General features: G+C 51.5%; 9 protein-coding genes across 9 annotated transcripts; 4 read left to right on the forward strand and 5 right to left on the reverse strand.

Annotated features, from left to right (window-relative positions):
* The first annotated feature begins 619 nt into the window (after nt 1-619).
* Nucleotides 620-3,958, forward strand: BKA58DRAFT_172382 (uncharacterized protein). The gene is made up of 2 exons (XM_046165215.1): nt 620-1,071; nt 1,121-3,958. Exons 1-2 carry the CDS (start codon nt 836-838, stop codon nt 3,936-3,938), a joined length of 3,054 nt encoding a protein of 1,017 aa, XP_046025037.1. The 5' UTR covers nt 620-835; the 3' UTR covers nt 3,939-3,958.
* Nucleotides 3,959-7,686: 3,728 nt separating this feature from the next.
* BKA58DRAFT_360728 (uncharacterized protein) lies at nt 7,687-9,596 on the reverse strand (the record flags this gene model as incomplete). Its single annotated transcript, XM_046168761.1, has 3 exons — nt 8,985-9,596; nt 7,912-8,930; nt 7,687-7,863 (listed from the first exon to the last, which is right to left on the reverse strand). The coding sequence occupies exons 1-3, from the start codon at nt 9,424-9,426 to the stop codon at nt 7,687-7,689; spliced, it is 1,638 nt and encodes a 545-aa protein (XP_046025038.1). The 5' UTR covers nt 9,427-9,596.
* Nucleotides 9,597-11,721: 2,125 nt separating this feature from the next.
* BKA58DRAFT_384533 (methionine aminopeptidase 2-like protein) lies at nt 11,722-13,596 on the forward strand. Its single transcript, XM_046170274.1, has 4 exons — nt 11,722-11,852; nt 11,903-12,055; nt 12,101-13,230; nt 13,284-13,596. The coding sequence occupies exons 1-4, from the start codon at nt 11,810-11,812 to the stop codon at nt 13,338-13,340; spliced, it is 1,383 nt and encodes a 460-aa protein (XP_046025039.1). The 5' UTR covers nt 11,722-11,809; the 3' UTR covers nt 13,341-13,596.
* A 1,332-nt stretch (nt 13,597-14,928) lies between these two features.
* Nucleotides 14,929-16,401, reverse strand: BKA58DRAFT_384534 (uncharacterized protein). The gene has a single exon (XM_046170275.1). The coding sequence runs from the start codon at nt 15,984-15,986 to the stop codon at nt 15,075-15,077; it is 912 nt and encodes a 303-aa protein (XP_046025040.1). The 5' UTR covers nt 15,987-16,401; the 3' UTR covers nt 14,929-15,074.
* A 450-nt stretch (nt 16,402-16,851) lies between these two features.
* BKA58DRAFT_172447 (short chain dehydrogenase/reductase) lies at nt 16,852-18,517 on the forward strand. The gene is made up of 3 exons (XM_046165217.1): nt 16,852-17,460; nt 17,516-17,981; nt 18,039-18,517. The coding sequence occupies exons 1-3, from the start codon at nt 17,111-17,113 to the stop codon at nt 18,237-18,239; spliced, it is 1,017 nt and encodes a 338-aa protein (XP_046025041.1). The 5' UTR covers nt 16,852-17,110; the 3' UTR covers nt 18,240-18,517.
* Nucleotides 18,518-19,078: 561 nt separating this feature from the next.
* BKA58DRAFT_457537 (uncharacterized protein) lies at nt 19,079-20,773 on the reverse strand (the record flags this gene model as incomplete). Its single annotated transcript, XM_046174634.1, has 3 exons — nt 19,079-20,377; nt 20,425-20,539; nt 20,708-20,773. 3 exons carry the CDS (start codon nt 20,771-20,773, stop codon nt 19,473-19,475), a joined length of 1,086 nt encoding a protein of 361 aa, XP_046025042.1. The 3' UTR covers nt 19,079-19,472.
* Nucleotides 20,774-22,403: 1,630 nt separating this feature from the next.
* Nucleotides 22,404-22,982, reverse strand: BKA58DRAFT_315870 (uncharacterized protein; the record flags this gene model as incomplete). The annotated part of the gene is made up of 1 exon (XM_046167545.1): nt 22,404-22,982. The coding sequence occupies one exon, from the start codon at nt 22,980-22,982 to the stop codon at nt 22,404-22,406; it is 579 nt and encodes a 192-aa protein (XP_046025043.1).
* Nucleotides 22,983-24,019: 1,037 nt separating this feature from the next.
* Nucleotides 24,020-24,802, forward strand: BKA58DRAFT_457539 (uncharacterized protein; the record flags this gene model as incomplete). The annotated part of the gene is made up of 1 exon (XM_046174635.1): nt 24,020-24,802. One exon carries the CDS (start codon nt 24,020-24,022, stop codon nt 24,800-24,802), a length of 783 nt encoding a protein of 260 aa, XP_046025044.1.
* BKA58DRAFT_172505 (Alpha/Beta hydrolase protein) lies at nt 24,683-26,436 on the reverse strand. The gene is made up of 3 exons (XM_046165218.1): nt 25,496-26,436; nt 25,172-25,447; nt 24,683-25,120 (listed from the first exon to the last, which is right to left on the reverse strand). Exons 1-3 carry the CDS (start codon nt 25,949-25,951, stop codon nt 24,944-24,946), a joined length of 909 nt encoding a protein of 302 aa, XP_046025045.1. The 5' UTR covers nt 25,952-26,436; the 3' UTR covers nt 24,683-24,943.
* Between the last annotated feature and the right edge of the window lie 121 nt (nt 26,437-26,557).

Below are 26,557 nucleotides of genomic sequence, written 5' to 3' on the forward strand. Positions count from 1 at the left end.
ATCCGCCAAACTCAGCGCGGAAGTATCGAATGGAAGCATAGACTGCGCGTAGCACGATGGCAGCGCATGGGACAACCAGGCCCAGAAATGAGCGACATACCAACAGACGTGCATTGTCTGGAGATGCATGATTGAGCGTGGAGGGCAGCTGGTCTGACAGGTCGGATCGCGACAAGCCGACGCATGGTAGTGTGATAAGAACCGGACGAAGTGCAATAGAATCGCTGCAGTACGAGGGTATACGCATCACCGATCCGTCCTACGCGTGTCTGTATGCAGGCGAGCCCGTCACAGCCGAGACGCGTCGTGGTTAGTGAGGCGATGAGGAGCACTCGGCGACCCAGCCACAGGATATGACATAGCCCCAAAGAAGCGCAAACAATAGCGCGACAGGCGTTCGCAGCAGGATGGAGCTAAACAAGAAACTTGAGACTTCGCGTCTGCAAGGGACGACCCTTTCAGCCTTAATGATCTGACCGGGGAAAGGCGTGGTAGGTCCACATGGTGGCTCAGGGCAGGTGATTGGTGCTTGCGGTGCTTGCGGGGGCTGGAACCAGCCACATGAAGATGCGTAACATAGGAATAGAACAACTCCCGCGAACCCGATCCACCCAAACACGCTTGCTAGCACGCCAAACCTCTCTTTCTGCACCGTCGCTCTTTTGTTTTGGCTTCTTTCTCTCCTTCGCTGTGATTCCACACACCTAGTCCTGCCATTGCAGCGAATGCGCCTTATCTCCGCCCTCGACGCTGCACTCGCGGCCACCCACCACCGAACACTTTCGCCCAACGCGCCTGCCCTCCACGAGTCCCGCACCCGGACGACCACCCCAGCATGGCGACCAAGGCCATGAACGTCCCCAGCTTCGGCGGCGCTCATGCAGCGGGCATCTTTTCCGACATGACGGTCGACGGGCCGGTAATAGGCACCCTAGTTGTCATCATGGACCGCGCCCGCAACCTGCCTAACAAGAGGACCATGGGAAAGCAGGACCCGTACTGCGCTGCCCGGTTAGGCAAGGAAGCAAAAAAGACAAAGACCGACAAACGAGGCGGCCAGACACCGAGATGGTATGCATGGCTTCGACGAGTTTCCAACGACCACCACTGACATATGCAGGGACCAGGAATTGCGCTTCACCGTCCACGACTCGCCCGACTACAACCGCCTCAAGGTGTCTGTCTTCAATGACGACAAGAAGACGGAACTCATCGGCGAGGCCTTTGCGAACCTCAACTCCGTCATCACCCCCGGTGGAGGCCAGAGTGACGAGTGGCTCGGCCTCAATTGCAAGGGCAAGTACGCTGGCGAGATCCGAATGGAGATCACCTACTACGACACCCGTGAGAAGAGCGAGAAGCTGGTACAGCAGAAGAAGAGAGAGTCGACCAAGCCAGAGGGGCAGGCGGCTGTAGGTGGAGCGCGAGATATGGCACCCGTCAAGCGACGCCCGCTGCCCAGCGACCCCACAAGCGCGACGCCATCACCTATACACACACCAGAGCACCGAGGATTGCGGGGCGTTAGAGCTGGCCCGCGAGAGCTGGGCTCCCCGCGACACCAAAGGACAGCCACCGAGCCATCACCAACACAGCGCAGCCAGCCCGACACAGCTTCCCGCAGGCCGGTGCCAGATGCGTCTCCCCTCAATCCTGCGTCATCATCGAGCCAGAACACTCCTCAGCGCCCGGTACCGCAGACCTCCTACAGCACACCTCCGAACCCGCGCTCATCAGCCCAGAGGATGCCCCTACCAAGGGAAGAGAGCTTCGACATGTCCTACGCCGCGCCCAAGCCATACGAGGTGAAGCCCATCGATCCTCTGCCACAACACGTTCGGCACTCAGACCAGAGGAGGATGTCCCAGGAAGACGGTCGATCTCCCAGAAGCCAGGCGCTGCAACACCCCGAGCCAATACATTCTCACTCGGCTCCGGTAGTCCCAACGCAGCACGCATATGAATCTCCGGCACAATCGCAAAAGCTGCAGGAGCAGCAGAAGCAGATCGAGTATTTGCAGCAACAGCTACTCCAGCATCAGCAGTTTGAGCCTCAACGAATTGAGCCGGCCCCGCAGCCAGCTCAGCCATACGCGCAAGACCAGTACCAGGATCCGACTTATCAAGTTGCACCTCTGCGAAGCAGTCGTAGCCGCGAGCACGCCCAGGAACAGGCGCCTCCACTCGACCAATACTACGGCCAACGGTTCATCGAGGCTCCTCCCCTACAAGACGAGAGCCCTACACATCGGAGACGCAGCGCCATGCAGCCCATGGTCGAAGACGAGGATGACATGCCACCACCGCCGCCAATGCACAAGCGCAATGCCAGCACGTTACCTCACCCTAATCAAGAAAGTCCCGAGCGTGAGAGGTACCGCGAAGAAGCCCCTGCGCCCCTCAGCTTCTCGGCGAGATCGCGTGAGGAGCCCCGTCAGTTCAGTTACGATATGCCGCCTCAGCAATATGAGCCCGACAACTACGCGCCTCGACAACCTGCAGAGCGACGCTACACTCATCCTCGTATGCCGGCGCAGCCATCAAGCCGTCCAGTGTCTCGCGACAACATGGTGCCATCCCCACTGCGACAGGAACCCCTGCGACAGGAAGCACCGGCACTGCCGAGTGCACTCATCGCTGGACTCATCCCACAAAGACAGGAGATTGAAGCGCCACCTTACGAAGCGCCCCCATCGTATGAGACACCGCCGAGACTGCGCCACTACTCTGAGCCTGCAGAGTATCGGGCCATCACTCAATACGAAGACCCTGTTCAGTCGCAGGAACTGGTTCATCATTCCGCGTACCAAACGAACGACTACTATCCCCATGACCCGCCTGAGCAGCCTCGACAGATGTCTCCCCCAGTTTACGATGCTGGCCCGATCATCAAGCCGCGTGCTACGAGCCCTAACGTGAGCTCACGCTACTCTCCCAACCCAGCTATGGAGCGCTACTCGCCCAACCCGATCATGGATCGCTACTCTCCCAACCCTGAGATGGAACGACACTCTCCTAACCCGGCTACCGATCGCTCATCTAGGTTGCCTGCGAGAAGTATGCCGACGCGTAAATCAGTGTCACCTCGCCCACCACCTTCCAGGGAAGATATGGGTGAGCGACGACTGTCTGGAGTAGCCTTCAACCCCGACAGTTTCGACGTCTACAACCCTAGGATATCGAAGTCTCCCATACCTTCGGACGACGAGCTCGAGCGGCCAGGCAGCCGTATGGAGTACAACGACAAAGGACAGATTGTCACATTCAGCGGACGGGTTGTCGATGCGTCCGACCATCTACCTGTCGACAACTGGGCGCCTGAACCAGTACCCAAGGGCACAGTGAAGGAGAAGGCTCCTCGCACAAGAGCTCAGCTTAACGGCAGCAGAGACCTCGAGGCCGCGATGCAACGCGAGGAACGATACCAGCGAGAGCGTGCTGACAGAGAGCGCATTCGCCATGCCGCCAGCATGAACTTCGACAACAGCAACGCGCTAGTCACCACGAGACATGACTTCAATAACGACTACAATTCGCCTGTGAACGCAGGTGCGTTGGTCCTCGCAAGCCAGAGCCAGCACAACGCACCTCCCAACCCAACAGCACGCAGCAGGCCCACAAGGCGCGATCAACGCCCTGTGTCCGCTTACGACTCCCCACCGCAGTACCAGCTGCCGGACCGACAGGTCCTCCGCGAACGCGACAACCCCAACAGCTACGGCAGCAGCCCCAGCTACGACCGACGTGGTACCCAAAGGCACAGTGTCGCGGCACCGCCCATCCCCGCCAAGGTACCCATGGACATGAACGGCGGCGGCTACGGTACACAGAACGAGGACATGGCGCTCAGCTTAGAGCTGCAGAGCATCGACATTGGCCCCGGTTCCGGTGGACGCAGACCACGTGCCGCCACGGCTAGACGACAGTACGGATACTAATGGCACAACATGGAAACGCTACACATACCATGTCCTTTTTCACGCTCTTCGATGGCGTTTGTACGATAATGTTTTTTTTTTGTTGTTGTGGAGGAAGCAGTGTCTTTTCTTTGACTTTCTCACACACTTCTTAGCTCGATGTCTGGACGCTGGAGCCTGGCATGTCGGAGTACTTTTTCTTCTTCTTTCCTCTTCCTGCTTCTCGAATCGATGCTTTAGGACATTATGCATAGTATTTGGCTTGCGTAGATTGTGGTTCCTTCTTACGCCTTCGTGCGTTTTACTTTACATTTTCCTTGGGCCGAATGTAAGAATCGATACCACTTATTGAGATTTCCAATGCATCTTATATTCCAACAACTGCCTCCCCATATTCATATCCCCTCATAATGGGTTCTCTAGATCTGTCAAGGAGTTCACTTGTTTTAAGGGCCGTGATACGATAATATACGGTATATTTTTACCGGTGAAGTGATTCAATGAGTGTGAGGTAATGAAAATAAGTGTAGCCTTGATGCATGAGCTTTGGCATGTCAAATGCCAGTTCCGACCCAGTCTGATACCGCAACACTCAACCCTTTGGTGCTGCTTCCTTTCGACTGTCCTTTATCGCCTGTAGCTTCTTTCGTGAGCTATCCAAAGCCTCAACGTCCGTTTTTCCTGAGCACCTGACTGTCTCGTCTAGGCCGTGCCCTCCTTGCGAAGCTTCCCAAACCAAGGTTCCGTCGCCATCTAAGGCCACTCCAAAAACTCCGTCAAGATGGTCTCCAGCTGGGTCCATGATCGCGATAGTATCTACCCACAAACATGTTAGTCGCTTATGGATGTAGATCAAGGAAGTGCTTCGGGTCTGAAGTACTCTTGACAATGCTTATGGCCGTGCGAGCTCTGGGCGCCAGGCTGCAGAGAATGCCTTTTGCAGCGTCAGGTTTAGCTGAATGAAGATCTAATTTCCAGACTCGAAGGCCTCGGGAGGTGTTGTTTCTTTGCCAGATGCCATCTTGGGTGGTTCGAGGTAGGGTTTTTCTATCGGTTTGTATTTGATGTAGTAGTTTGAACAAGGCTATTGTTCGCGTTGAGAATGTGGTTGTTATGGCCCATTGAGTACAATGGCGTTGTCCTGTAAGGTGGGGAATGTAAGTCATATAGGAGTCAATCCAAGAGCAAGGAGGCACGACGGTTGGAGATGTGTCTACCAACGCATTCCCACAGAGTACCTCTAATTCTCAGGCAATTGTTCCGATAGTAACAATTTTACTTCTCTGTCTCCGTGTCACACATCTCTCACGGCTCTCATGCCACCTAGTCGCTTCCTCTGGTCTTCTTTCCCATTTCAGTAGGACCGCAATCTGACCTCTACATTGCACTTACTGAAATAACCTACTACCTCAAGAATAGCATTATCATCTCATCAAATATCTATCAACACTCGGGATGGAAGCCGATGACTAACAGGCTATGACTGGGTACCGCATTGGCCAGAGTGCTTCGGTATTCTTGCAGACTCAGATCTATCGGTGACGGATAAATTTGAGTCCTAAACGGCTTTGCAATACTGACTTGTGTACGCAGTCGTCAAAAGTGGAAGGGTCATAGCTCATACAAAAGTCTATACGCGCGGTTAACGGAGATAATCTTCACCACACTATTCTTCGACTCATATGAGTGACCTATTGCAACCTCATGACTACCATGACTGCTCCTCTCCTGTCAAGTCATGTCAAAGTAATTCTTATCGTCTGGTGAGTACAATCCTGTTGATTCGTCCGAAGCCAGGCGTAATCCATTTACGTATTCAACAGCAGAAGTTATCATCAACTATAGTCACCTTATAGCCCCAATAACCTAATCCTCATATGAGAACCCCAAGGCAAGGACCGACCCAGCCGCGATGTCGACCATCGTTCTAGACAACGTTGCCATAGACTTTTGATCGGCTGATCCTCATTGTGCTGCTTATAGAGATCCATCAATGCTTGCCTTGGCGTTCCACTTGAACGACTTGTCGCTACTACATTGCTTTCATGTAGAAAGTCGTCCTTGTCCTGTCTCGCAAGACTCACTGCAACCTTCGCTTTGCCCTTTGGTTCGAAAGTTCGCTCCCAGAGCGCCCAGATGTATTTGTGACCATGGCCGTACTCTGAAGGGCTGGAATTCTTCTCTCGCGCTATAACTCGTTAGTATAAGCACCAATACCGCCTATTTCGAGTAGAATTGATAGCCTACCTATAGTCATACGTTCCAGTCTGTTTCCTTCTCTAGAGAGTTTGATATCCGGGCAATTCTCGTTGATGTCTTTCCGCTTATACCGTATTGTGGGTTGAACCTGTCTACCGTTGGCATTTAGCGATTGCTCATCTATGATAGGTAGTTGTGGAAGTACCCCAAGCGTAGCGTCTTGGGCAGTCCTTTCATTTCCCAAGACTCCCCCCTGTACCCTTTTGGTCTCGGCCTTTCCGATGCTCGTTTGGCTCTTGGTTATTTCGGTTTCCTTCGGGCTATGTTCAGACATGGCCTTCTCATGCAGATCGCTCAGCGCTTTGAGCGGGCTTTCTTACCATTCATTTGAGTGAATTGAGCCGGGAACGGTTGAATCTCTTTTGAAGCTGGCTCGGTATCTCGTTGAAAGTTTCGCATTATCCTTCTCCCATTTGATGTTAAAACCCTTGCGTTCAACGTTTGGACGGAGGCTTCTCAGACAACCCACTTTCTCCCACACTGGTGTATCGCTTTCAGCACTGTAAATTCTCTTTTGCGTGATACTGACCTATGATTTGTCTTTCAAGACACTGCGCAATAAGTTCTCCACCCTCCAGAAGGTTTAAGTCCTCGAACTGGATCTCCAGATTTGGCTTCGGGCTGGGCTCAAGCTCAGGCTCTGATAACACTTCCTCGAATCGACGGGTTCTTGGCTTCTCGGTTCGATTTGACATTGCGGCTTGCATTTGAGGAACCTAAGGTAGGAAATCGACGCGCGCTTTTATGCGTCCTATGACGCACAGTGGACACTGACTCCAAGGCCGTGACACAAAAATGAGTCCGTATTGCGGTTCACTAATGATTCACGATGGTCAGACCGTTGCGCACAGAGATCTCGCTATGTGCTTGAAGCACGTTGGGAAGATCTTAACAGCGCAGTGATCAGTTGTGACAAGTAGTGTCGCGCGCAACTTCCGTTTTCTAGTGAACTGCTGTAACATCTGATGTGATGCTCGTGCCGTGGTTCCGAACTTAAGTTCCGATAACTATGGAGGCGGGCAGGACAGCAGTCCAAACAGTATCGCTATGCTTTGTTGGGTGATGACTCTGAATGTGGGTACGTATAAAGACTCATTTGCAGTGATGTGCCAACAGTTTCCGACCATCAAAGCGTGCGATGCTTCCTGCCATATAGTCACATCTGTTGACAGCTGTCGGATGTACGCACGCAGCTGCCATAAAGCCACAAAGCTTGCAATAGCATTCCACGTCGTGCAATCTCAGAAACATCTGTCAGAGAACATTATGGGGGCAGGCGGGAGCGGATCTTAGCGGCAAGAAGGTAGGGATCTGTTGGCAACAGCCGTACTGCAGTGTATATTATCGTCAGTTTTTAAATGACCTAAGGGAATTAACTCCGAGCTAGGGTATCTGTACGCGAAACGCTCAAGGAGAACTATGCTAAACTGCGACTACCTTTTTTTCCATGACCATGATGGTCTACTGTCTTGACTCATCAACGTTTATTACATGGAGTCAACTAATAAGCCTACTCATACAAGCTCCGGTCGTTGGGATCGTTCTTCGGTGGAGGAGGAGCAGTAGTCGATGCAGTGGGCTCCTGTTCTGCTACATCGTTTGTCGTTGTTGCATCGCTCACGTTCACAGGTGGAATCTGCGGCGCTCCCTCGGCCACAGGTCGAGGTGGAAGTGGAGGCGAAGGTCCCTCCGGGGAAGGGCTTCGGGGCGGTGCTTGTGCTGGCATTGTACCCACATTGGGTGGTGCGCCATATGGCGTAGGCGTGTGCGCGCCGTTCTGGGGAGCAGTATGCACGGCCTGAGGGGCTTGGGGTACCATGGGAGAGACATTGCCCATCTGCTGCTGCGGTTGTGGGTAGCCTACTGCCGAGACGGGAGATTGAGATACGACCGGTCCGGCTTTGGTCATATCGCCGTAGTAGCCAGCTTGCTGAGGAGGTGGGTACGTGTAGCCTTGGGGTGGGACGAAACCTCCATTCGGTGACATGACCCAGCCCGGAGGCGGAGGGCCGTAGTAGTAAACTTGACCAGGGACCATAGGCTGGGAAGCACCGGGTGTTTGTGCCATTGCCGGATACAACGGCTGACCCGGCGGCACAAAGCCGACGGTGGTCTTACTGAATTGACCTAGCAACTCTTCAGGGTACCTGTGACGGAATCCCCACTTCCACCAAGCCTTGAAAGCCGCCCCGCTACCCATGTTCTTCCACCTCTCAGCCAACATCTTCTGGTCTTCGGTGCTTCGGCGATCTTGCATGCGAGTAAAGCAGAGCACCCAAAGCGAGATGAGCACCCAGCAAACGGTACCAAAACGCATGGCACTCTTACCGAGCATGAGGCGACGGAACCAGAACCAAGACTCGAGGAAACCCAGCAGGAAGAGTCCGGGGATTATGGATGCGATGATGATGATCCATGTAAGCATGCGAGATCTACAGTAGTAGTAATAGCAGTTATCGTATGAGCTGTCGCTGTCATCGCTGTCCAAGCTGCCACTATTTGAGCCGCCGCCAGAAGACGAGGTATGGGTGTTGTACGATGCAGGAGGCGTACTGCAATCCGCCATGTAAGCAGAGTAGTAGTAGTCTGACGTTGACGTGAAAGGCGCCGCGCTCTCTGAAAGATACCATGTCTCCCAAAGATAAACAGTGTTGTCGTAGGTAGTGCTGCTAGAGTATGTTTCAATCGAAGCTGGCGAGAGTTGCGCGGTAACCTGAGTTGGGACATCTACAGAGGCGGATGTTGTTATGGTAACTACAGGCAGTCAGATCAGTGTCGAGAAGATACGAAGAGAGAGGTAGTACTTACATGGTGTGGGGCACGAGGCAGGTGCCGTCATTGTGACTGGCATGCTGAATTCAATGTTCTTGACTGTAGCCGTCGTCGTCGCCGAAGGTGTAGTCGCGTAGTAATCATACTCAGGCATAAGATCGGAATCTGCCACCGCACTAGTCGTGTAGTATGCGTATACGAGCTGAAGATTATCGTAGCTGTAGTAGTAGACTTCGGTCGAGTACGGCGCGATCGTAGGAGTGACTCCATCTTTAACGGTACGGGTCTCAGTGTAAGTGTCGGTAGTGACAGTGTCGTCATAATATGTGTACGGGCTTTCTGTGACAGACTCCGCGTAACAAGAGGTGTAGGTCCAGTACGCTGAAGTAGAACGAGTGGTAGTGTAGTCATCATCCAAGAACTGCGCGCTTGCAATGGCGGCATTAGCGATCGCTACAAGGGCGAATCGGGCAGCCATTTCGCTATGTCCTGCGAAAGTAACGATCGTGGGTCGCGAAACGCGAAAATTAGATATTAGTAAAGTCGTAGGGCTGTTTCCAACCGTGAGGGCCACGCCCTCATCTTAAGCACCATCAAGCACCGCACCGACGACCCAGACAACTACACAGCTAGCTCACCGGTCGTGCAAAGCGTGCAGGCACATCTCGTTTCCCCTTAAGCGATCGATGCAGCCTTGCGCCTCTTCCAGGATCCGTCTCTTTCAACCAATCATGCTGCCCTTGCCAAGCGAGTCAGCCAATTCCGCGGAAGATCTAGACGTTTAGCGACATTGAGCCGTCTATCTTTGGGTCCATGCGGCTCGTTGCAGACTCATTTTCTGCAGGGGTAAATAGGACGCCTGAAGAATAAAGAGCTTGCACTGCCCTGGCCTTTATTGAAAAGGTGACTCCGACTCTTACTGAGCATGATGAACCAGCCAAACATGAATGATTCTGCCGTATAGATGCTGCAGAGATCCTGAATGGGATATAGGTCGAGAAAGCCAACAATACGGCTCGTTGGTAATGGTTGTGCGGTGGAGAATAGTGGTTGCACAAGTCAGAACTCGTTTTGGTGGCGTTCTCGTACGACAAGTGCGACGTCTTGGCGACACCTGAACAGTCATCCTCGGCAATTTCGCGTTGGGGCCTCTTTCTTCCTATCACGGTCTTCTCACACCCAGCTGTTCTAGAGGTATACGCTGCCTATGGTTTAGATCTTTATTAGAGTTGCCATAAATGCCTCAGGAATATGAAGCATGTCACTCCGGAAAATTAAGGCCTTCATGCTCACAGGTCTTTACGCCTCACTGCATGGTCTCTTTCGTCACCATCTCGAAAGCAAGCCTCCATTCGCTAGCGAGTTGTCCAACTTACCACGGATGTTCGATATGTTTCCGCCTTCTGTAGCTGCTCTGCCGCTGGAAGCCTTGTAACATTGATTCGCTAGGATAGACGTGCGGTGCTGGGCCGTAGTTGCATGCACGGCGCAACTTGCGCTTCCTCAAAGGGTATATAACGATTGTCCTTCAGGATTTGATCATGCCGGTTGTTGTAACATGTACCATAGCTGTGTGATGCCACCGAAGATGTAGAGACCTGCTAATCACTAGCAACTCCATGGCCAGCTTCTCGACTGTGCTTTTGCAACCGTTCATGAAAGCACTGGAATGGCCCGGATGTTCGCATATCCCGTCTTTTGATTGTGACTCACGCTGAGTATAAGGAGTAGGGCTGCAAATGTACTTCTTTGCGCTCGTTCTTCAGAAGCCCTTGCTGGGAATTCCCTTCACATACCACATATACCAACTCGAACTGTTTTCCAATGTGGCAGTGCATTTGCACTATCTTCGCTGGGAGTGGAAGAAAAGAGACAAGTTTTCACAAATGGAACTCCATCGATGTTCTGGGTCCTGAACATGAGCGTATCAAAGAAGACATCATCAGTAGGTACACCCGTTAAGTTGATTATCTGAGATTTGCTGACTATTGCCTGCGTCGCAATGCAGATCTCTGGGACCCAAATTCGTCGGGGAACTCACTCAATGCCTTCAAGGTGATCGTCGAACAGGAATACGTGCATCGCTTCAGGGGAACCCAGGAATATCAAGCGCGTGTTGTATCCTCAGCTGGTGGGCAGCCACTTAGTGAAGCAGCAGTGGGTGACACAATTCCAGAAGTATTGGACAAGTTGTTGTTGGGGGTTCGGCAACTTCAAGGTCCACCACCGGGGTATCATTGCCCAGGTGATCTTCAAGTATGATCGGGTGTTCAGTCTTGAATGTCTGTGCCATCAGCAGGGATGATCAAATGGGGCTACTGCGCATCTACCAAGGTTTGAAAAGAGCATGAGAATGCACTACAGTGCCAGTTGACGGTATTTTCCAGGTCACATAGGATGAGCGGATAGTCTCCATCCGTTCATCGCGTTTGCGAAGCGTTTGACATGTCTATATCAACAATGCCCACGGCAATCGCCTCATACTCTTGCGTCAATCTTGTGCTTGTTACGGAAGTTGTACTCTGTTGGTGTGCGAAGTACCACTGTACAACGAGAGGAGCCCGTCCGGATCTGATGCAACTCGTACAGTGTCAAAGTCGGAAACGAACGAATTCGGCAGTACACAGCTGAGTCCTGGTCTCCTCATAGTTCTGAGCAAGGAGAGTGATTGATGTTGGTGCTGTGCGACGTCGTAATTGGTGGCAGGATGGGGGGTTGCAAAAGGTAAAGCGTTATTACGCCCCGCACAGGCCCCCGCCGTGTCACCTGGGTAGCTCCGCGCGCCGCTTCATTGACCACCAACTCCAACACCAACACCAACAGCATCTCGGAAGCTTGATGACAATCGTTCCGAAGCAATCATGGGATCAAAGTCTCCGGAAGATCATCGTCAAGGCCCAGATGGTGAGCGCGATTGAAATGACTCTGAGAACACACATGCTGACAGCTTATAGGGTCCTCAGCAGACGGTGCGATTGCCGTCATCAACCCTCCCAAGCCAGCCGCCGCTAGTGGACTACTTCCAGGCGTTCTCGAAGGGCAGGATGAAGATGGGGACGACGACGATGATATCGCGAAGCATGGAGCTGACGTGAAGAACAACGATGGTGAGCCGACGTAACGTGACTTTGCTCCCAATCTGACTTCGGAAGGCGCAAAGAAGAAAAGAAAGCGCAACAAGAAGAAGACCAAGAAAGTGTCACCAACACAGCAGACAGCGCCTCCAAGGGTGCCACTAGCTGATCTATACTTCCGCCAGAAATACCCGCAAGGTCAGACTGTCGAGTATGCCGTCAAGGATGAAAACCTGCAGCGTACCACGGCTGGAGAGCTTCGCCATCTGGCCGCTTTAGATAACATGAATGACGGCTTCCTGGAGGACTATCGTAAGGCTGCTGAGGTCCACCGCCAGGTGCGCCAGTACATACAGACCATCGCAAAGCCCGGCGTGTCTCTCACCCGCATTGCCGAAGAGATTGACGACAGTGTTCGTGCACTTGTCGGCCACCAGGGTCTCGAGAATGGAGATGGTCTCAAAGCTGGTCTCGCCTTCCCAACGGGGTTGTGTCTAAACAACATCGGCGCACACTGGACTCCGAATGCTGGAGCGAAGGAAGTCTTTCTTCAACACGACGACGTCCTCAAAGTCGATTTCGGTGTACATGTCAACGGCAGGATCGTGGATAGCGCTTTTACTGTGGCTGCCAATCCGATTTATGACAACTTGCTGGCATCTGTGAAGGCAGCTACCAACACGGGCTTGAAGGAAGCGGGAATCGATGCGAGGATTGATCATATCAGTGAGATGATCCAAGAGGTTATGGAAAGTTACGAAGTGGAGCTCAAAGGGAAGACCATTCCCGTGAAGGCGGTGCGCAACATCACCGGCCATAACATCCTACGTTACCGCATTCACGGCGACAAGCAAGTTCCGTTCGTCAAAACGAAGACCTCCCAACGTATGGAAGAAGGCGACATCTTCGCGATCGAAACCTTCGGTAGCACCGGCAAAGCATATCTCCATGACGACGTTGGTGTGTACGGTTATGGACGCAATGAGGGTGTCAGCGCTGCTGGCCTCCATCATTCATCTGCGAGATCCCTCTTGAAGACCATAGATGAGAACTTTGGCACTCTGGTCTTCGCCCGTCGTCAGCTTGAACGTTTGCCGGGTGTGGAGAAATACCACCTCGGTATGCGAACGCTAGTAAACAGTGGCATCGTCCAGGCATATGCGCCGTTGGTGGACGTTCCCGGTTCGTTCATCGCGCAGTTTGAGCATGTAAGTTGCACGTTGTGGAACATGTGGGCAATGACTGACTCGATGTTTTACAGACAGTATTGCTGAGGCCTAGCTGCAAAGAGGTCGTCTCTCGGGGTGACGACTACTGAAGGATGATGCGTCTGAGGTATACATGACTTCAACAGTCGGTATAAGAATGCTCAGCGAAGGTGATTCAACACACCTTAGCTCTGACTTTCCCTCTCTACTAGCTTAATGCACCACGTTCGTTAAAATCACTCGTCTGTTGACACTGTACTCCCGCGTACGATATTTACTCCAGTCCCATATGCATAACGCAATTACGTCACTGCAGCTCATTCACACTGAGTTATAATGTCAATACACTTATGAATTGGCCCCTACAAAGCATTGTGATTTCATACACCTGAAGAAACATACGTTCTGCACTGAGTGACATTTTACAGATTAGTGAGCGGACGTGAGTGCACATGAGGCAGGACTAATGACGTCTGGGGCTGTGCTATGACAGGACATCAACGATGGGAGCACGGCGCGAACTTAGCATCAGCAGAAGTCATAGAATGACAAGAGAGCGGAGTACGCCCATCGTCAGAGATACATACTCATCAGTCCGTGCGTTTATGAGTCGAATACGTGCTGCAGTCGGAGTCACTGCTCATATAAATTGGCAGCTTTACAAACATGCACAAACTACACATTCATCACCAGGTTTGCACCTAGGATACACACAGCGAGATGGCGTCCATGTTTTCAACTTTTATTTCCCGAAACAAAGAGAAGCCCCAAGCATCAACAACGCCAACTCCAACGCCAACGCCAAAGACCGCGGCCTCTCATGCTGATTGAAGATTACTTGATCGATTAGCCGTCTCCAAACAACACATGAGTACGGCGCCTATCGAACATCGACGCACATCGGCAACGCCTTCGCAAACTCAGCCTGTGGGAACTCAAGGCAGTCTCGCATCGAACCGAGAATTTGTCCTCCCGAAACTTAACTTCCTTGATCTCAAGGAGCTGATACATTTCGGCACATACCTCGCACCGCTGAGTATGAGATTTTTTCTGAGACTAATTGCAGGCGGTACCACTGACACACACACGCTAGTTCAACTCATTGATGATAGAGAGTTAGACAAGAAGGACATCTTCATACAACTCATCGAAGAGCTTCGAAAAGGTCATGACCCGTTCAAGTTTGTTGTCAGACACACCAAAACCGGCGAGGAGGATGAGTTCTTGACAGTAGGGCCGTCTTACTCCAATCGATTGGACGCGCACAAAAGGGGTGGTAAGACAGCGTACAACGAATTCATCCAAAGAATGAATGAGCAGTTTGAGAATATGACGGGATTTGGAACGAGTGGAAAGTGAAGGGTCGCCACACAGCTGTACGAGATGTTGGAAGTCTCTCAAGCCACCTCTCGTATGGAGAATGACTGTACGATGGGACAGATTTGTGGGGAGAAGGCAGCCTAGAACATGCCTTATCTTTTCTGCTTTCATAGGTCGAGAGATGGCAAATTTTCTTGGTGTATATCAAGCAGACATTGTTATGGGGTTAGCGCACCACGCAACTTGTACAAATCGAAGTGTCTTTCACTGTCAGTGCCTAGTTCTCCTTGGTAGTGGTAACAAGGAATAGCTCGGTGTTCGTCAGATAATCAAGGGAAAGAGGACTAAACGACGATACAATTTTATGTAACAACTAGCCGTCACTCCAGAGACATAGAATGTGGAAGAGAGTATAGGCATGTGAGATGTACTATTGCGAAGGATAACGTTAAAACTAATTTACAACAGGTAGTATACTAATTAGGAATAAGAAGGCTTATGAATACAGACGACTAGGCATAAGCTCAACCAAAGACCAGCGCTCGAACCTCAATGCTCTCCCTACCAACCGCACCCTCTGGTGTTCTTGGATCTACAAAAGCCGTGTGTGGCACACGCCCCCACTGACCTACATTCTCATCGCTATCAAAGCACTTGAGCAACAGACGGTCCTCATTCGTCATGCCAGACCAATAGTACCACTTCTGCCCCGGGTTGTACGCCACAGCCGCCGTCTGCCCGTTGCGATCGGGGTAGCGATGCTCAATAGGAATCAAATCGCCATCGCGCACAGTCTGGCTATCAGCGACCGCAAGCGGACTACCCATGACAGGTCCATTGAGTGGACGCCAGACATTTATGATGCGGTATCGTCCCTGTAGTAATTGTTCGGCTTCGTCGGGAAGATGGAGTTTCACTCGTTCGGCGGCCGAAAAAGGTGTTTGATCGATGTGTACGCGCTGGACGGGATTGCGGTTGCCGGTCGGTCGGCGGATCGTGTGGTCGAAGAGGATGACTCTTTGCGCGCCTTGCACGTTCTTCATGAGCAGATCTTCCACTTCTGGGTAATAGACTCGTTTTATCGCGTCGTCGTCTGCGAAACCGTCTCTGTCCAGTCCACTCTTGATGTTTTGGTATGTGTCGAAGGCGTTGTTGTCTAGTGTGAAGTTCTGCTCCTGACCTCGTAGGTCGTTGAGTTGGACTTTGGTCCAGTCATCTCCCCAGTTTCGCTGCGGTACGCCTGGGAGCGGCTCGACGTAGTTGTGGGGTGGTGAGCCGTCTTCGGGGGCCTTGTAGAAGGATAGAGATGCTATGACGGGGCCGCGGGGGATGGGTAGGCCTTGGTAGTTGACGTCGGAAGAGGTTGTGTCGCTGGAGGTAGGCGTAGGGTTGGAGAGTTGGTGTGCGGGCGTAGGAAGGGAGGCGGTGGTCGTCATTTTGGTGACTGATATACTAGAAGTGTTCGCAGTCGAAATGAGAATTGTATGATCGAAGGTTCGCTAGATTTGGATCGAGAGTGGTAATGGTAGTTGCTGGATCAGTGGCTGTATGGTAAGTTGTTTGGGTATGAGTTGAGATCAAGGACAGCTTCGATGCTGTTATATACGCATATGCGATTAGAAATGCTTCATACCATTGCGACGTCAAGTCGCCCTTCATCCGTCGGGGCTTCCCCTCATTCGGCATCTCTGTGGCGATGATGCCATAGCTCTATTCCCGAGGCCAAGCCTGTGTTACTAATCTCAATTGTCCAATGACTGTGTGCGTGCTGACAAAGTGTGCGAATTGCGTGCTGGGAATAGCTATTCGACAATACGCGTGCGCAGTGTCAGTCGTTGGTGTCGTGCTTTGTAACAGTTGCGTGGTTTCTAAGCCAACGTTCGCAAAGGGATGAGCAGCTGCCCGGAGATGGTTCGGAGATGATTCGGAGGTTCGGTTACGTCATACCTGGTGCAGACATGTGGCGAAATGCAGCTCAACACCACCATATGTCGCGACTTCAGCTCTCCAGGGTACTCACGATGCCAGTTTTCTATTGACATGTCTTCTTTATGAGATTACCAAGCTGAGCTTACCTATGCTCACAGAAAATATGTGACCGCGACGGCACGCCATCAACAGCGACGATCCGAGGCGGTCGTTGCTACCAGCAACGAGGACAGCTATGAAGCACTGTAGTTATGCAGAGGAAGTGACAGTGATCTAGATACATCTTCAATATGTCCATGGAGATCTAGAGATAGCATCTAACTGATGCATGTCTAGTAGCATCGGCCTTCAACTCGCTTCTAGCCGTAATTGCCGTCTCACCCACCCTGAACTGATGCTAAGGCATACTACATGTTGGTGGCGTGCGCTTCTACTATGGGGAAAGCAGAATTCGATGATTGTATGCGCTCATAGCATGCATCGACGCGTCGCGCCAGTGCCTAATGCATTGGACCCCCTCTACAAGCACTCATGCGTCGTCTCAACGTCATCATGTTCGCATTCAACTGTGACATCGTTCCTCCACCTTTAAACGACATAAAGGTCGCAATCACTACAAACATATCTCAACATGCTTCGACTTTTCTCAAGAAACCTTCCCTCAGCTACCAACTCCATCACATCAACATTACGGACAAATCAATTCCTTCCAAGAACTACATACCAAATTGTCAGAAACATGGGTAATGGCAAGGCAAACACCGATGAGCTCAAGGGCTCCAAGCTCTTTGATGTTTCTCATGTTACTGCTCTCGTTACTGGTGGAGGAACTGGTATAGGTTTGATGATCACACAAGCACTAGTTGCAAACGGCGCGAAGGTCTACATTACATCAAGACGTGATGAAGTACTGAAGAAGACGGAGGAGCTGTACAGCGGCGGTGGTCCAGGACAGATCATTCCTATCCAAGCAGATGTCAGGTAGGCAAAAATCTCTCTCAAAGCACCCACACGAGCTGAAGCTAACGCTACCCAGCGAGAAGAACGATGTAAAGCGCCTCTACGACGAGATGTGCCAAAAAGAGCCCAAAGGCATCCAAATCCTCGTCAACAACGCCGGCATCGCCCGCGACGACAACACCAAGTTCTCCGCCAACGGTCAGCCAGATATGGAGGACGCACAAGCCATTTCCGACCATTTCCTCAAGTCGCAGCCCGAGAACTGGGCCGACACCATGAAGACCAACGTCGGAAGCATATTCTGGATGTCCATGACTTTCCTGCCTCTATTGGCCAAGGGCGGCAAGGTCACTCCGGGATACAGCTCGCAAGTCATCAACGTTAGCAGTATCTCAGGATACATGAAGGGTAGCAGCAACGGCCAGTTCTCTTACGCGTCGAGTAAGGCGGCTGCTACGCATTTGAGCCGTATGTTGGCTACGACGTTTGTTGGTACTAAGGTTCGCGTCAACACTATCGCGCCTGGTGTTTTCCCGAGTGAGGTGAGTAACTCCAGGATCCGAAAGCTTACCAGTGAAATTCGTTCTAACACTCTGCAGATGACCACCGGCACTTCCGACGAGGACAACAAGAGCAAAATCGAATCCGGCATGAGCAACCCCGCGGGTCGTCCCGGCGCCGACACCGACATGGCTGCGACTGTACTCCTGCTGGCTGGTCCAGGCGGTGTTTTCTTCAACGAGCAGGTCTTGTACCCCGACGGCGGAAACACACTCACACAGCCCGCAGCAAGGGCTTGATCGTCCACTCATGAGCAGCCTCAAGAGTTTAGATGTATAGACTAGATACGACACAATGAATGTAGATGACAACGATAATGTATACCTTGTTTTCTGTGTCGCGTCAGCTTCGTGTTCCCGTTCTAATCAAACGCGTCTTTTCGCAGGTTTGCCCTGCCCCACCCCGCCGAAGCCTTCCGAAACCCCACCACAAGCGCAAACTCTTTCACGCTACACTGCCACCACGCATCCCAGCGATGCGTAAACTTGTGCGTGTTGACCGACAGCGAGAATGACAATAACCGTGGACTGTTAAGACATAATTCTCTAAATCTCCATCAATCAATAGATTGGCCTAATGGCCCAATGGCAAGGCGCTTGACTACGATTCAATTCGATATCAAGAGATTCCAGGTTGTAAGTATTCACTCACACGACTCTCAAGAGTCGCCCATTCAAATACCGACGCTGACATCGCCAAAAGCGACCCCTGGTTAGGTCACAACATATCTTTTTTGCTCTTTTCTTGCTCGTTGGTACGAGAAATTGGTGTTTGAGCATTTTGGAGGATTTCACTTTTTTTTTTGTCTCCTAGTGTGAATCAACCTGGCTTTACTATGCATAGTGACGGGCACTTACTTGAATGAAGAGTAGGTATCGCTGGCTGTGCTTGTTCAATTGGACTGATCTTTTCCCTTTGGTAAAGTGGGTAAGATTGCGCCAACCACCCATTCTACTAACGTCTCGAACATCCATGCCACACGACCACTCTATAGCCCTGTTTATACGCATGCCGAGTATACAACCTGCTGGATGCCTTGAAATTTATCTACGAGCCAATGAGTGATCTGCTCGCATAACACTACGCTTTTCACAACCTCATGGTATGGTCAAGATCGCCGAGCAGCGTACTCGGCGAGTAGCTGCGGTCTCGGCCTTGCGGCGGCGCTTCAGACTGCCATCATTAGTTGTATTCTATAGTGCTACAACATACATATACGGCATATAAGATAGTCTTGAAACTTCTGAATATGGATTGTATAGATATGTAGAACCCTTTCGACTAGAGGAAACACATCGTATTGCTGCATCAAAGTTTTTTGACCTGACCCGCCTATCAAACAAACGATGCGTTTAACTAGAGATGCGAGTGTGGAACTGATGAACGGTAGTGGCTTTGTCGAGCGGGGGCTATCAAAGACCCACTGAGAACAATACATTGCCTGCACTTACGCGCAAGAAATGCAGATGTCTTCAGTCGATCCAGATGCAGTCCCCTAAGTTAACGTAATCGTCGACCAAAACCCGGCCATAGCTCTTGATTTTCAGTGCAGCCATTTTTTTCTCGTCAGGCCTGCTTTCATCAAAGGCTATAGGATGTAGATAGTCATGAACATCAAGACCCTCGTCTGTATGTGCGCTTCGTAGCGTAGACTGATCGAGACCGAGTATAGTGATATATCCCGCTGGAGAGTTTGCGACAGCGACCACATCGTCACCGTCGAAAGGCGCGGCCGTAAGCTGACCTTCGCCAAACCCCTGCCAACTCGCTCGTGCAGCGACATCTACCACCTCGCCTGTTGTGGTATTGAGAGTGAAGGCTGTGATAACTGCTTGACGCGATGACTGCGAAAGTGTCCACAACGTATTTCGAGACGCAGAAATAGTCAGTGATGACGAATGAAATTGTGTCGTATCCAAAGAAATAGGAAGCATTCTATATCGCAAAACCGAAGTAGAATTGCTCACAATAGTGTCACCTACCAATGACACAACGACTAGCTCGTTTGAGTCCTTGGTGACGATATACATTAAGGATTCGCTAGGATGGGCGACGATTTGTGAAGCGCTTGTGACGTTACCGAGGACATCGACACCGACCACGTCCTGCAAATTCGAATCTCCGGACATGCGGAAGTTGGTGATTGATGTCAAGAGATTCCCGGAAGAATGCGAGTCCAATGCATGCAAGTTACGCCCGTCGGGAGCCCATGCGATAGAGTGCACGTCCCCGGCGATCTCCTGGGAGTTTATGGTATCATAACCATCTGGCGACACTCCAAAGACGATACTGCAAGTTCCTGTGCTAGCAGTGCCCCATATAGCCGTGTTGTGCACTGAAGATCCTAGCTTCAGGGACAGGAAGTTCGTAGTGTTGCCTAGATTGGTCAAAAGGATTCATGCAGATGCCAAGATGATAACCAACATGATGAGGGTATCTCCATGGTGCCTTCGCTGATGAGTTCGTATGAAGGCGCAATCGAGTGGCGGGTCAGCGTTCCATCCTGCGGACGACTGCTGAAGAGGTGTTGCTTCGAGCGCTACCGAATAGGTCAACGGAAATGAACCCTACTGAGGATTAATCCACGTACGTCGAGCGCCAAAGACGGTGATGCTCCACCTGCGTCTCTCGCCTGAATCGTATACACTTTCCTGGATTCATCGTTCGTCTCCAGCGAGTACAAGGCCTGTCCATTCGTAGTGCCGACTGCGAGATGGTGTAGTAACGCGTGCATACACGGTACAAATAGTACAGTTGCAAGGAGAGCCAACATGGCGCCGTATGACGGAATAAGAATCGGACTAATGTGAGTGTAAGGATATGGTTTTATCGTCTGGCGGTTACTAGCATACGAGCCAGCCCCCGCATTGTACGTTGCCGTGAAAGTGCATTGTGGGGTGCAGCTAATGGAGCTGATCTCCAATATCGTGGATGAATCTCTGGTGATTAGCCATGCCGGTAGTTGCCTCGATCCAATATCGCCCGAAAGCAGTGGCGCCTGCTGATCATGCGCGCAGTCACCTGATAGGCATTGATGCTTAACGAATGGACATTGGTATTGTGATGTTGGATCACTCTCCGCGACTTGCCCATGTGAACTAGACGCATCTCGCAGCCGCCTGGGAGTAGGATGGACATTGAGAAGGAACGATTGTCTATTGAGTCCGAAATCTTTATTGCCGATATTGCGTCCAAATCGTAGAGGATTCGCCGTGCGACGATGACATACGTGATCACGAAGATGATATCAGTAAATGCTGAGCGGGGATTGTAGAACAAAGGTGGAACGCGGGCGTGCGGCACCGGGCGGGACCAGAGGCTAGTAAGAGCTTACGTCATAGCCGCACATAGCACCATCGTGGCACTATCCCTTTTCAATCCCTCTAGTAATTAGGCACTGCCAGTACGCGTGAAGATCAAAGGATGTTTCGAGGGTTGACAGCATTCTTTGCATTTGATCGAGGAATAATGTAAGAAGTACCTTCTATTCACCTGCTCATCGTAAAAAGATAGTGTCGCGCGCACATTCACCCGCGTGCATGCTAGGTTGCATGGTTCAGGAAAGCCTGGATGTCTTCTATATCATTCAACGGCCCAGGCTCAACATCATCGCGATAGATACCAGGGGGAAGATCATCTACCTCCTCCAATGCCAGCCGCCGGGAGCACAGCCTCTGCCAAGGTCGACCTAGGAAAGTACACGATACGCGTCCACACTTCGCCAACCTCCCTTTTACAGACAGGTAGGTTTCCTCAAGATACGTCTGGCAGCGACCCACTGCCCTCGCCGGTAGCTCATCTTCGTCCCATAGCAAATCCCAACGGCAATTCAGCAGAACAGCCCGAAATGAAAGACGCGTCTTGAACCTAACTCCATGGTCATGACTAAAGGATTCAAGTCCAGGAGTGCGCGCAGATAGCGGTGTGTACTTCCATCCTGCCGGGCCCGCAGCTAGCGGCGAACAATTTGTATAGCTTACATGCAGTGGGGCCGGAATATGCGGACGCTGAAGGGCCGGTTCACTACGAGGATTGATCTTCGGATGATATGAGAAGTAGTCCTCTTGCGCTGTGGGTTGGAGTGTTGGGTATGTTTCGGTTCGTGTGGTTACGCGTGTGTTTGTTCGACCGTTCATCGTTCCTGCTCGTGTTCTTGGAACAAAGATTCACGCCATTTGGTAATAGTGAAAACGCGGAACAAGGCTAGGATATAGAGTGTTGATACCACGTTGTGCGGGCAGGGCATGCGCGCTTTGTCTGACACATGATGTCTGATCCTGAAGTCTCACATGCGCCATTCACGCACACTGCCGACGTGGCTAGGTGTTTGAGCGCCTGTTCATCGTTGAAGATCCTTCGGTATCGTTCAAGGTGTTGTGTTGATATCTGGTCGTCGACTCTTCTTAGTGTACGCCGTCTATTCTGCCAACATAGACCCATTCACCGTCCCCTTGTACACGCCATGGGCTTGCGAAAATCTGACTCTTCTCCTCAGTGTCGTTATCGGCGACATCCAGATACCACTGTTTCCATGTTGAGTCCCACGTCCAATCTTCCCACGCACCCAGCATTTCTACCGCGACATCCGGCATCAAATCTACACCAGCCATGCTCACGTGCTCCCAAACGTTCCTGGTCTCATTCAACTTCCAGCGCGAAAGATAGAGGTATGTTTGCTGAGAGGGTATGTAGGTGTAGAACTCATGCCAGGCAGGATCCCAAGTCCAAGAATACGCCGAAAAAGTCTGCCGTGGGGTAGTCTGTTCACCGGGGCTTGTAGAGGTGATCAATTGGTCGAGCAGCGTGATTGCGTTTGAGAGGTCAATGATATCGAGAATAGTTGGTGGTGATACGTTGAACACTTGATCTGATGGACGCCAGTCTCCTCGCGACCGCAATCGTTGTTCCAACATTCGTAGTTGCATTTCCAGAGCTTCCAGGTGGGTCTTGATCTCTTTGTCAGGCGAGGTTACGATGAGCATATTTCCAGTGCCATTTTCATCGTCAGCGGAAGAGAAGGGTCTCAAAACAAAACCCTCACGCCCTGCTTTGGTGTCTGCGATGAACTTGCTTATCGTTTGCTGGAGTGTGACAACGGCCTCTGTGAGATCCAGCGCTCGATCTCCATTGATTGCTGAGGATGCCATTCTCGGCTTCGTTTTGCTTTGATTGAATTCTTTTAGTGCAATAGAAACAACTCGATAAGTAATGATGCTCAAACAAGCGTTGCGCACCGTGTCTCAGGTGATGTTGTCAAGTAACAGATCGCCAATACAGCCGAATTTTAGCCTCCATCGCCACCGTGGAATATTTCACATCCATGCCTGGGTAACAAGATGCGAGAACCTTCACGAACGCGGACAGCCATTCTTTTGTATAATCTGCGTTGAGCAATTTCGAAGTCACGTTATGAAGCGCTGAAATCAACCTGGAAGATGAATTTTGGCGCCGCTTTAGTTGATGGGATTGGAAAAGGACAATGACGTCATCGCTCTAAAGCTCCACAACTTTCTTGGGCTTCGCTGGCCTCTTGCGTGTTGCGTACAAAGTAGAACGACCATCAACTTATGACGAAATGAAAAGAATGTCATCTGTGTATATACCGAAATATCTAAAGCCGCCCGGGCGGGCATGTCACAATGGCTGGGACGTCTACGGTTACCTAGGTAGAAGTTGTTGACAGAGAGGTAACTCATGAGACTTTGCTAGAAGCGAATTCAAAAATCAATATTGGTTGTGACGCATCGACATAGACGCAGCGTTTGAATATCAAGTGGAAAAACCCACACAGAGGATACTCCCATGATCCGCCCCCAGCATTCACCCGTGGACCCAAACCCCACATAGTACACCCTCAATGGACCACCCCGCTCCATCAATATACACACATAACACATTCCATTCTAGCCCTTAGACATGTCTCTCAATTTGAACGACACATACCAGGCAAAACTAACAACAGAACCAAACTCTTACTTCACCACAACCAACCTTTCCATTACAGAAACGACCCCTAAGAATGGCATCTCCACTATCCCACACGCCCACCCCACCAGCATACTCCCTCTCATCCCTATCTCCAGCCTACCACCCCGCACTACACTACCGCTCCTCCATCCCATCAGACTACCTCCCCAACGACGAATACCGCTACCTAGTCAAGCATCAGGACCGCTCTCGTCTCGAAGCGCATTTCGCACAGCCCTCTCTCCAACGACCCCAGAAGTTGCTACACAAGACGGCGTACCAAAAACAAGGTAACTTGAGCCGTGAACGGCGGGCAGACATATCTGCAACGAAGTTCGCTACGCGTGCGGCTCTGGGGGTAGGTTTTGATTTCACTGATGAGGGGTATGATAGAATGCAAGCAGGATGTAACTTACCGGAGACCCCGAGTAGTTCTGGTGAGCATGAAGAGTGCGATGAGGAGCCTGTCCCGACGAGGTATATCGCCGAGTTCAACGAGGAATTGCGGAACTTGGAGAGGAGGTATGGTGAACATCGGCGTCATGCTGCTGACCACGCATCGTGGCATAAGCATCCAGGTACGTATAATGATAAAAAACCCTTACCGCCTTATAAGCCTTCGCTACCGCCTCTTGAGCGACACGACAGCGGGTTCGAAGATAGAACTGTATATGAGCCGACACCACAGCTTCAAAGTAAGTTCAGCTGGGATAACCTCAACGATACCGATGACAAGTCCCCGAAGCGGCGAAGTTTCTGGTCTCGTCATCGGCGGAGCCGGAGCGTAGAAGCTAGTCAAGTGCATGAAAAGAAGAAAAAGCGTAGGACTTGGTAAGTATAGCAAGCAAAAAAGTAAAAGTAAACATGGTGAGAATGCAGTGAGGTATATGTATAGTCACAAATATGTACATTGAATTGTTGGTGACTGCCATGAGGTTTGACTGTAGTATACGGCAGCTCTTCGCTTTCGATGCATCTAAGCAAAGCCGAAGAACTTCATGTCGTCCGCACCCCGAATGGGTACAGTGTGGCCGACACCAGCAGCGTAGATACCCTGGACATTAGGACCGTAGATAGTCCTTGTGTATCCGCTCTGGGGGTCGTTGGCCTTGGTGCTCTGGGGCTTGTCGTAGTTGTAACCGAAAACGCCAGCCTATATACAATTAGCACGTGATCACTTGAGGGACCAGATCTTTGGACTTACCCATTCCTTCATGGTCTCCTGGTAGTTCTGGGGGCGCAGAGTGGCGTCGGCACTACCGTGGTAGACTTGCATCTTGGGGCGAGCACCGGTGTAGCCGGGGTACATGTTCTTGACTACAGTGGCCCAGGCTTGGGGAGTGGCGATGGAGTTACCCTGGGCGCAGGTGCTGTTCCAGGCGTCGACACCGTTGGCGGCGGAAGCGAAGCAACCGGCGGCGACACCGGAGTAGGGGATGGCGGCCTTGAAGATGTCGGGGTAGGTAGCGGCCATGACGTTCTGAAGGGGGTTAGCAGGTATAATACTTCAGGACTTGACAAAACGTACGGTCATCATGGCGCCGCTGCTGGAACCGGTAACGAAGACCTTGGACGAATCGGCCTTGTACTGCTTGACTGTCCACTTGACCATGTTGGCAATGGTGTTGCTGTCTCCTCCTCCCTCGTGGCTCAGAGTGGCCTTGCTGCTGACATCCCAGCACTTGCCCTCGTGGGGAGACTCTGGGTAGATGACGATGAAGCCATACTGCTCAGACAGCTTGGCGTAGGGGCTGCCGGTGTAGTATGCCTGCGCGGTACCAGTGCAGTAGTGGATAGCGACAATAACTCCTGGCGATGCCGCGAGCTTCTTGGGCACGTAGATGTAGAAGCCAGCCTTGGTGGGTGCAGCACCAAAGGAGGTGACCTGGGAGAGAGCGCCAGGTGTCACGGCACGCTTGGCGATGTCAGTGGTTGCAGCCGCAGCTACGGACAGGAAGCTGGTGACAGCAGTGAGGAAGCGCATGGTGTTGACTTGGAATGAATGAACGCGGTGGGGAATCCAAGAGTCTTGGGATACAGACCTTCTTATAAAGCTTGTCTTCAGCCGGAACGTGCGTGCGGTTCAAGGGATGCAGTCTGCATTGAAACGATCTCCCCGAAACTATCCAGCAATCAGCAGTAGCGGAAATGAGGTCACGCAGTTCTCGACTAAAGTGTTTCTCCCCACATCTTCGGCGCCACAACGTAGATGAAGGGCTGACAGTTGTCATTCGCCCTCTAGTCGGACTTGGAACGAACTAGTGAGCGGTAAATTAAAAGCTTGTTTCCATTAATCCTAGCTCGGCATTGGTTCCAGGCGCGACGTTTCGAACATATACCGACCCTTGACCTTTGCCATGTGTTTACCCGGTCCGGGGAAATTTACAAAAGTGACCCCACAGGACAGGTAAGCAGGCGCGCTATATGTATAGAGGCCGCATGAGGCATGGAAGAATTGTTTGCGAGTCCGCCGAGCCTGTGCGGACAGGATGAGGGGTCTTTAGTAGTGCCGAGGAAACTGACACAGTATCGACTTCGGGCGCGATGCTGATGCGCCGGGTCCAGATCTAGACGTTGAAGAGGCCGGTGC

This window comes from Alternaria rosae (genome assembly GCF_020736505.1).
Source record: "Alternaria rosae strain MPI-PUGE-AT-0040 chromosome Unknown BKA58scaffold_5, whole genome shotgun sequence".
Lineage (NCBI taxonomy): Eukaryota > Fungi > Ascomycota > Dothideomycetes > Pleosporales > Pleosporaceae > Alternaria > Alternaria rosae.